Genomic DNA, 10,934 nt, shown 5'->3' on the forward strand with positions numbered 1-10,934 from the left:
GTAACCATGCGACATTCTTGCACGGGCATGACGATTATCAGATAAGCGGATAAATTCTTTTTGCCACTCAGAATTTGCTACATCTCATAGTCATAGGATGAGGTGCTCTGGATGGAATAGGTACACAAGCGATCTAGTTAGCGCATCTCCGGGGAAAAATTTTCTAGAATATTTACGGGTTGTGTGCGGGAAATGGCTGTTGGCGTGAGAAGAGGGGTTAATATAATTGAACAACCAAGTGAACGATAACGTCGCGGAAATTAAGTCGTGGGTGTTAAGCGCACGCGTGGCATTAACTATTTATATACTCGATGGAGTTGGATAACTCTACGTGTATCGCGTTCGCCACAATGCCAATGTGTGAATTTTTAACTGCAGGTAGCGTTTCCTCGCTCTTGCTTAATTTATAATTCTTTGCTTATATTATAAATCTTTTGTTTAGCGTTCTCATAATTAATCTTGATATAAAATTAAGGTGAGACACTTAACGCAGAATATTTATTGTGAAGATACGGACTACAAAATATTTCACGTCATGTACCATCTTCTTAGATTTCCCTACAGAATTTGGGTAACGAAGAGGAACCTACACATTTTTGTTTAAAGTTGAAAATAGAGGAGAAAACTTTTTCATTTATATTACAATGAAGCATACAAAAAGTAAATTTCTCGTAAATGAAATAATAATGAGAAAATATTGCTTCCCCGTAATAAATTGTATGTATTTATATGAGGGATGACAATCATACTGAAATGTATGACTCGCAGCGTAATCGATGAACGAGACATTTACGCTATATATCTCCTAAATTTTGTGCGGCATAGCTTATTCCGGTGAATAGGATTCAATGAGATTTACTGTCATTTGCCGGATATCGTTGACGGGCGACGTGCGATTGCAGCAAATACCTTAATTTCCGAGGTACGGGGTTATATATACGCAAATCATTACCAAATATTCGGCATTGCATTGTATATTTATGCGAAGTACAACGAAGGTTTAATATTGCGAGCATTATGCTTTTATGAAATATCTAAATTGCTTTGTAATTTCATATGTGTAAAATAATGCTTCGTATAATTTTTAGTACATGATTTTTTACATCTTATACAATTACAGTACTTGTGATAAAAATTTACATTGTGTGTGGATAATTTCAGAAAAGGTATTTTGATTTTCAATCTTAGATATTTATTTAATTGATTTTAAATATTTTTAGAAAAGCTAATTTTTTTCGTATAAATAACAATTATTTATTGTAATTTGTTCAAAGTATATTAAAATACATTTTAAATAAAATGGAGTAGTAAACATTTATTGTAATTTACTCATGTGATTTATTATCTTATATTTAAATTCCATAATAATAAGTTAACTAAAAGCACATTTCTGTGCTATTTTTTTTTTAATAAATAAGATTACGTTAAATAAGACGTTTTAATATTAAAATTGTAGAGACTTTATTACATTTTACAAATTCTAATGTATTTTCATACATCAATACAACCGGATATCAAGTTGTGTTGTCAATTTGTCTTGCGGTCGTAAAGATAGAGAAGCACCGCATATATCAGAGGAATATACCAGCGTGCTTCGATATGCTTGTTTCTTTCACTATGTGCCGGATTTCGTTAGGAAATGCGGTACTTGGATTCGATTTTGAGCGACGCGGACGAAGTGCTCTCGATAACAATGCGCTATACGTTGACGGCTCAGTTACAAATTATGGATCCTCAAAGCGCGATGCTGTGCTTGGCGTTTCGCCAGGCCGGCTTCCATCATATCCACTAAATTTTTTAGATTCTTTTGCTCGTCCGTCGACCACTGGCGTGGCTCACGCAACGACCGCAAAAATCAATATTCTCGAGATAAAGTATGAGCGTGATTCCGTAGCGCCACGTGCCCCGTCATACACGTCCGAAGACAGTAAATTCCACAGTAGTATTCGCACATAGTATAAGAGAAAAAAATTTATTAATATAATTATTAACGACGAATAAATTGGGGCAGTATAATAATTCATTGTTAATAACACAATTCGTAAAGATAAACTCTTAGATTTCATGTACATTTTGCTAAAAAACAATCTACGGGAAAAAATATGCTAGAAAATAATTACAATTAAATAAATATGAAATTCGATTTTTATATTTTAAAATAACCTTTACATTATCTGTGCTTATTTTTAAAATAGTTAAAAGTATGATTATTTTTTTGGCTATTGTTTTAATCGTAGACTAAATAAAGTAATATTTTCGATCGATTATGTTAACGTTATCCGAATAGTATATTTCGTTACTTAAGAGAATGTGTTCAATATCTTTTGAATACGAAATTTATATTATAATAGTATTTTGTATTATTAATTTTATATTATGTTGAATTCATAATATTCTAGTATTAATTTTGTATTAATATAAAATTATTTAACAGATTGAAGGACTCTCTTTCTATACAAAATAAATAACCATAAATAAAGGGCAAAGTAAGAGTCAAACACATTTCTTTAAAAAAGTCACACAATTAAAAGAATAAATTACAAATAGAGAAAAGTAAAATTGAAAAAAATATATAATAAAATAAAAACTCAATTTAAATACAAATAAATTACAAGTTTCGGCTATCGAATTGAGCTCTCTTCAGACATTAAACATATCGAAAAAATCGTAGTACAAAATAATTATCGCAAATGTTCGCATATTCATTACATTCACAGTTCGAGTGAGTCTTGATGTAGAACTCGACATTATTCACGGCAAAACGAAAAATTTGTCTCTCCACTCAAACTAGTTTACGATCTCCATTGATATTGTGGCAAGATTGTGCCAAAGATAGGAAATGTTAATCAAAAAGTGGATATTAAAAATAGTAAGTTTCAATCAGATTTGCGTAACATTTTTCATAAAATATCAATATCGACGATATAAATCTCAATTTCGATATTTTTTTTATTTACGGATTATTTGTTGTCAATATCATATATGATGTCGAAAACTCACATTTATTTTTTCATCTTGTTATTATAATGTCAAAATACATCCCGTATTAATTAAAATTTTACGATTAAATTTCAAAAAATGAAGTTTTAATTATTATATTGTTACTCTTATTATTACCGAAGAATTAAAATTACCTAAATTTGCTTGCAATAAATTAAGTTGTACTTAAAGCTTGCAAGATTTTAGTTCCATTAATGAGTTTTGGTAAAGAATGCGAGAATGCTGTAAGAAACGCAATTCGAGAAAGATACTCCGAGTCTTTTAATCAGCGATTTGACTTCCCAAAGGAATAGAGCATACAGAAAGATTCGCGAGGATGATATAGCGCAGTGACTCTAAGGGAGTTCTCTCTAGAGATCACGTTCGTGGAAGAACGAATCCGTTCAATATTGTGGCACTTTGCACGTAATACCATTACTGGTAGCGCGGTGTTCAAATTGTATTCAGACGGCAGAATGGCATCGACGAACGGAGAAGGACTGAAAGGTCGGTTATTTTTCGGTTGGACTGAGTGCGCAACTGATAGTGGTAACAACGGCGCGTGATTGTATAAGCCGAGTTAATTAAAATCCAGCATTAGAAGGAGGAGTCCATTTTAATGATAATGAATATCGCATGGATGCTGATTAAAAAGAATCGCAGATTCGCGATTTACGAGAAATAAACGCGGCTGCTTTTCTTAACCTTAAGAAGACTGGCATATTTTTGATCAACTTTTTTATTTTAAGGGATAGAACTTTTTTCAATGTCATGGGTTGAGTGGCAAAAAAGATGGCGCCACTGTCGACTCCCTAAAGGGCCCTACAGGTTAATGGTGAATCTCTTTCGACGAGAGAATGTTTTCCGAGAGAAAAGCGTGAAATTCACATTCTGGTACACACATTAAGAGTGGAAAAAGTTTATCATAAAAAATAAAAGATGTTTCCGAAAACTTTTTTATTTATTTATTGTAGACTATTTACAATTACTTATTGTATTTAATTTATTGTAGACTATTGTGCAAGTATGTTGTGAAATATATATTGTTTAAGAATCGAATTTATAGAATGTAAACTTAATACCATTAACATTAATTAGATAGAAAAATAATTCAATTATTAATTAAATGAGAAATAGCTAAAGAATTACGAAAGATTTTATTCAATTATTTATTGAGAAACGTTAGATTTGTAACAAAAATTTTGGACTATATTCTGTGCTGTTCTATTATTTACTCGATAAATTGTTCATAAGAATTATATTTATAGAATTGATTTAAATTTAAAATCATTTGCATACTAATAGAATAGAAAAATTTAATTATTAATTAGATGATTAGAAATCTGTTTAAATAATTGCAAATTGCGAATTTTGTTTAATTATTCATTGAGAAATGTTATGTTTGTGAAAAAATTTCTGGACTATGTTTTTTGTTGTTTCGATTACTCAATTAATCCTTTTCATAGTGAGTTTCCACTTACAATACTCCAGCGATAAACAGCGAATAATAATTGATAGAAATAACAGTATATCTTAAAACTCGACAATCGCAAATCGTTGGGTAACCGCAACTCGACGTCACAATTCATACTCATAACGCGGCTATCAATTAATTATTCGCGCACAATTCCATATCTAAAGATAAACCGTAGAAATTCATTGCGGCGCCAATAAAATGTTGCATTGTAAGAACGTTATCGGAAAATCGAATGCTTTTTTTGCGTATAGTAGTGCATATAGAGTCGTTGGGGAATACTTTGGTCGCAACTTCTGCACATTACACACACACACACACACACACAAAACTACGCATACACATTAATAGCAATCGGTATCGAGAAATCGCTCGTTGTATGGAAATATATTAGAAATTTTACGAGGGCGACTAGAAATATCGAGCACCTATAGACTGTGATATTTATTGTGGCCTATTATTGCTGCTTTCGCGCACCGGCAGTGTGGTAGTTACGAATTGTATAGGACGAAACACCTTCAGCCAAAGTATATCTGACATTTTTCATGCCGTTTAACATGGCGTTATTCTGCGGAGAGTTAAACACTTTATCATTTCTGTCAATGTAATTTTTTTCTTAGCTCTTCCTACCCTCTTCTTTCTTCAGAAGAAAATGCATATATGCATCGTTTGTTGATTCTTACGTATGTTTTTGTTGTTTCAACAATGAAATTTAATTCCGCAGAAATTGAAATTTAATTTGATAAAGTAAAATTTAATTTGACAAATTTGATTGAAACTTTATTACTCAAAATGTGTTTAATGGCAGAAATTAAATATTATGGGGAACGAATTTTTTTATATGTATATTTGAATTTGATAATTTATAATTACCTTTAAGATTTCTACTTAGTAATTAGGAGATTATTTAGCATTTGGTTTATAGTAAGCAATTAGAATAGTTTACTCCCTGTTTAAAAATTGGAAAGCTGATTTTTTCTATTAATTTTTTCACACTTTGTAAAATTCAACTTGCGTTCTATACGATTCGTTTTCGTTTAGGCTTCATCATGTCACTTCCGATGGATTCTCATCGAGGAAGTTGCGTTTCATCGACGCATAATAAATGGAAAGGCCATGTTCTTTAAGGCGACAGTGAATTAAACGCCGAATCGTAAATCGTTTCTCCACTCTGTATAGGAAAAGCGTATCCGGTGCCGTCAAGACGTTCGTTCATAAATCACGCCATGCGCACTTGTAGGAGCTTCTGAAATCGAGAAAAAAAAAAGAGAAATAAAGAAGGAAAAATCGCATCGTTGTGCGTTTGCTGATATCGACCATATATAAAAGATATATTCCACCAATGCATGTATTCATCTAAAGCAATGATGCAATTTTCCAAGCATTTAGTAGACATCTGCACAAAATACCGAAAATCCCACACGTTAGTAGTTTAAAAAATATCCTTATTGCGAGCATTTAATAATAAATCAATGCATATTTGATCTGTTGCAGCGTATAATTATAATTTGATCTCTCTGGTATATTCTTAGTAGAAATCTTTTTAAGTACTGCGTATGAAGAATGCTTGATTGTATTATTTATTAGTAGGACTTTTGGGAAAAGTCCTTAACGTAATAAGGATTTATGTATGATATGAAAACTATATATTTATTGTGGAAGAATAATAATATACGGAATTGTAATGTGAGAGAAAGCTTTTGTGTCTTCAGGACTATTGGGACAAACTTTAAGGGATGACAGATTTCTCCAAAAGAAGCATTTTTAAGGAGCTACGTGTTCAGTCGCGTGTGACGTCTGAATACTAATTCTTTGTTTTTTTTTCTATAAGCAAAAATATTGATTGTTATATGCAATGCTGTCGCGCAATCGATTCCGAACCTCACAATCGATCTAAACGGCTACATAAAGATATTTAACTCCTTAATCGAAAGACACAGGTTAAGAATGTATTTTACATGTACTTTTCAACAACATAAAGAAATTATAAATTTTTCTATATTGTATTTGAAAGCGATACAAAGTTTGGCAACAATTTAAAACAAAAATTATTTCACAAGCAAACATGTTTAAAAACAGTTAAGGTAAAACAAGAAAATTTTCATTTAAACTATAAGATTGTATTGTTAAATATAAATATTGACCTTGTTTTATATGCATTTCATATTTTCATATGAAAAATATAATTTTCCAATTTCAGTTATTTTTTTATAGAGATTATATATTTTTAACAAAAGTCGATTACTGCGCGGTGAAATCCATCATTCCGCAAAGTTTGTCCCAGAGTACCTGAAACACTGTATATCTGAAGACGTAAATATAGATTCCACGTAGAAAATTGATTCCATTTGTTTTTGGATGGCGTCAATTGCATTTCATAGTTCTTAACTCGAACACTATTTGTGTATTGATTAACTTGCGGTTATTCTTTCTAAATTGCCGTGTTCTATTATCGTTATCAATAGACCCCGGAATGGATAAAATTTTGTCGTGACGTCGACTCGATAACATCCGGCTAGTCGTGGCGCCGATCACATTTAATTTTGATAAAGAAGATTTATAAATATAGGATCGCGTACGTTGCCGATTGGTGCCGTTTCGCTGATAGTGGCGGCAGCGGCGGTGGCGCCGCCGGCTTTTATTTTTCCAGAAATACGAAATCCAATTCTCGATAAGACCGGCTTACGTAGAAATTGTCCCACTCCTCTCTTTTTTCATTCTCTTCCAGTCTATTCCTCATATCGCGATCGCAGCAACGCTATATCTCTCGCTAGCCGCGTTCGAGAATGTCATTTTAGAGAAGAGCGACGGTGGCTTTTTCACGAATATACGGGAATATTCTGACCAGCATATTTGATTCGTCTCACTTAACGCGGATCGTTTACGCGATTATGAGATGCGAAAGTATGTCATTTTTTCAAGCTAGACTAAATCTAGTATATTTTTGTGAGAATTGAATTTTCGCGAAACGACTGAATGTTTTGTATAATCTTTAATTTCTCTATAAAATTAAAATTGTCTTTTTACAATTATGGGATTATAGATTCTATCATACAGATCTGTGATTCAGGAAAAAGGGAAAAGTGGATTTTTGCGAAACGTTTAAAAAAAGAGAGATAAATTATAGTGAACAACGCACTTTGTTTGCGCACACGTATTACATACTAGCTGGAATTTACGTGAATGGACTTGACTGATATCAATATTGAGATATTTTAATTATTTCGATTACACACTACTGTTGACGAGTGTGCATACAGTCGCAGAAATATTTCGACGATATTACAAAACTTTTCCAGAATGCACTTCATTCCCCGGTGATGCAGCACGCATGCAACATTTTAATTAAAATGTTGGACAAACAGATGTTGATATAAATCAAACAGTCCAACGTAGTCGGTAACTGAAGTGAAATATATTCGAACATTTTCCACGTTTGCTTATACACAATAGCCGTGAATATAATAGTTAATAAATAATATGTATAATATATTTTCGTACAGTTAAATCCAAATATTCATAATATAAATTCTAGTTCGGTAGATAACAGTTACGATTATATTTTTAATTTGAACATGGGCACTAATTATATAAGCATACATATGTTTATTAGCCGTAGAAATCTATCGTTAAATTTCATTTAATTCACTTTATGAACAGAATGAAATAAAACTATTACTAACTGTTTATTATTTACAATAATATACAATAATATACAATTTTCTTGAGTGTTTGAAGATAATAAAAATAATTGTATTATCCTCAAACATTCAAGAAAATTACACATTATTGTGTAATAATAAATAGTTATTAATATTTCTATTTTATTCTGCTTATAAAGTGAATTGAATAAAATTTTACAATAGATTCGCATGATCAATGAACATATATGTATATACTTACGTAATTAATGTTCATGTTCATATTAAAGATACAATTGTAATTGTTATCTATACCAAACTAGAATTAATTGTATTATAATAATTATAAAAATAAAAAAAATGTATCATCGATTATATTTTATTGGAGATTGTATAAATCTATTATTAAATGCTTTCCGGTATTGCTTATATACTCGACGCTCATAATAATGTTTGCAGGATCTCATGACGAAGAACAAGCAGCGATATAAATGGCGTTTGCTGGCTTGCGGCATTGTCCTTATAATCGTGCTGGCTCTGGTGATCGCGGCGGCGATTCTTCTGACCGGCAGTCCGGATTCCACTGCGTCCAGAACGAACGGTGCAGCCGGTATTTCCTTGGAGGAATGGCTCTCGGGTTCGTTATCCCCCAAGAGCTTCAACGGCACGTGGATCAGCGGTAAGCACACTGCGCCTCTGTTCGTCCGCATGACGTAAATCCTTCTCGGTTCCGCATGCTTTCCGAGAAGAAATCGCTAAAGAGAAGAAAATGAGACTAAAGCTCTGTCAATTTTATTTCCCGCGAATCTGACTTTCGAAATGAGTTTTCCCTCTTTGTGACACCCATAAAGTGTAATCAAACACTGTTACCCAAACGGATTTAAAAGGCAAATAATGTGCGTGATTTAATATTATATACATTGGACATGGCGGATATAAAAAGGAAACTTATTTGACAGATGCTCTTATAAGTTGCGCGTTTATAAGTGGGACACATTTTCTACGTAAAATGAAGGGGGAGAGGCAGAGGAGGAGGGAGAGAGAGAGAGAGAATTTATATTGGAAAAGTGCATATTAAATGTCAAAATTGCAAAATAAAATTGTATCGAGAGTTATGAATTGCTTATTTTTTATATCTACAAAAACGACATGCATTAGTACATTTACAGATTACGATTCCGAAGTACGCGGAACATTTTTAACATCATCAATTTGACGATTTTAGCGTTGGTAATAATAAAAGAAATATTTCTCTGATTAATTCTCTCTTATACTTGATAATTGGAGAAAAAAGATTTACGAAGGGACTCTTCGAGTATGGGCTCTAAATTTGTGTAAAATTTAAACACGGCTTGTTTGATTTCTAATTAATGGATAATAGCTTCATGGCGTAAAAACACTGAATAAATGAGATTCGAACGACATTAAAACTCGTTTGATGATACGTTAATATCGCTCATTATTCACGTTCATGTCGCGAAAATTCGAGCGCAAATCTTTCTCCGAGCACCGCCTCGGTGGACGTTTTTTGTGCGCGTCGGTTTCGACATGCGTGTAATTTTCCGGTTTTGCCACGCGATAAAATTATCATATATCATAAATCTCGCGTGAGACAAAAGTCGCTCGGGTCTTTCCGCGGCAGCGGAACGTCAAATTATATCATGTCAAATTATATCACGAACGTATGTCGGGTCGTCGCGGATTTTCTCTTCTCCCCGCACTCCCACCACATGCATCCCCCGCTCGGCGAATTGTATTATGTAACATCAAAAGAGGATAATAAATGATTTACGCGACGCGTGGATCCGTAAAAGCGGATACAACCACGTCGACGAATATTTATATCGCCTCTTTTTCGCGCGCATGAATGACGCGCGGCGTCACCGAGGCATGAAGTTCAAACTAATTTTATATTTGAGGCTGCGTTGGCCATTCTACTTCATTCGCGGATCCATTTGTCTTTGTTACGGCACGACCGCCGACATCGCTGTCGGCCTATAAATCCTTTCGTCAGGTTGGGAACAAAAGACGGGTTTTAATGGATTTACGCGCGCGGCCAGTATCTTCCCACTATCGCTTAATTCTTTTTGCTCGAAAACGTCACGGACCCCGCGGGCTCTACGTTAACAGCCCTCTCTTCGTAGACGCATGGAGTAATTCCGACCGGTGTGAAAATCCGGTGAGGATTTTCCAGCGCCGGAGATCGAAATTAAACGCCCGAAAATTGTCGTGCACACGCGTTTTTACTTGACCTCACGTTAACGCTAAAAACAGCCCGTGAATATTAGATCATCCATTAAAGAATATCCATTTTTAAATTCTCAAATTATTCAGAGCGTTATTGTTTATATTGTCAAATATTTTATATAAAACTTCATTTATCTTGATGTATTAGATTTTTGTGGATTTTAGAATCCGTAGATTCGCTTAGAATGAAGAGAATTAATTTATCAAATCAATTATAGCGAATTCGGCAGACCGCACTAGTGTGTACTCAATGCGAACTTTTTCAGTGTCACGTATTCGGCTTGTGCGCACTGTCTCATTGTCAGTGGGTTAAGATTATCGTATTCGCAGTAAATGAAAACTAATTTAGTGTAGTGCTGAATTTATATTCGGACCAACCGAATGAACTGAACGAGTTCAACAAATGTTGCACTGACGATTCTGACAGTGCAATCTGGCATAGCACTAAAGTAGTTCTGCACTCTCACTATGTCCGGGCAGCGGAGTAATTGTGTATGTGTGCCGAATTCGTCATTAGATTTAATTGCAACATATGTAAGTATAACATATGTATTTTTACATATATTATATACATATATACCGTTTAAGTATCT

The 10,934-nt window shown here is 33.4% G+C and overlaps 1 protein-coding gene across 4 annotated transcripts in view; it reads left to right on the top strand.

Moving 5' to 3' along the window:
• LOC108751578 (venom dipeptidyl peptidase 4) overlaps nt 1-10,934 on the top strand; it is a 794,336-nt gene that overhangs the window by 322,277 nt on the left and 461,125 nt on the right. For all 4 annotated transcript variants that reach the window (XM_018491818.1, XM_018491819.1, XM_018491821.1 and 1 more), the window contains one exon: nt 8,554-8,773. In XM_018491818.1, the coding sequence (XP_018347320.1) occupies nt 8,554-8,773 (220 nt within the window). The remainder of the gene's footprint in view (nt 1-8,553; nt 8,774-10,934) is intronic.

Source organism: Trachymyrmex septentrionalis, unplaced genomic scaffold (genome assembly GCF_001594115.1).
Source record: "Trachymyrmex septentrionalis isolate Tsep2-gDNA-1 unplaced genomic scaffold, Tsep1.0 scaffold5, whole genome shotgun sequence".
NCBI lineage: Eukaryota > Metazoa > Arthropoda > Insecta > Hymenoptera > Formicidae > Trachymyrmex > Trachymyrmex septentrionalis.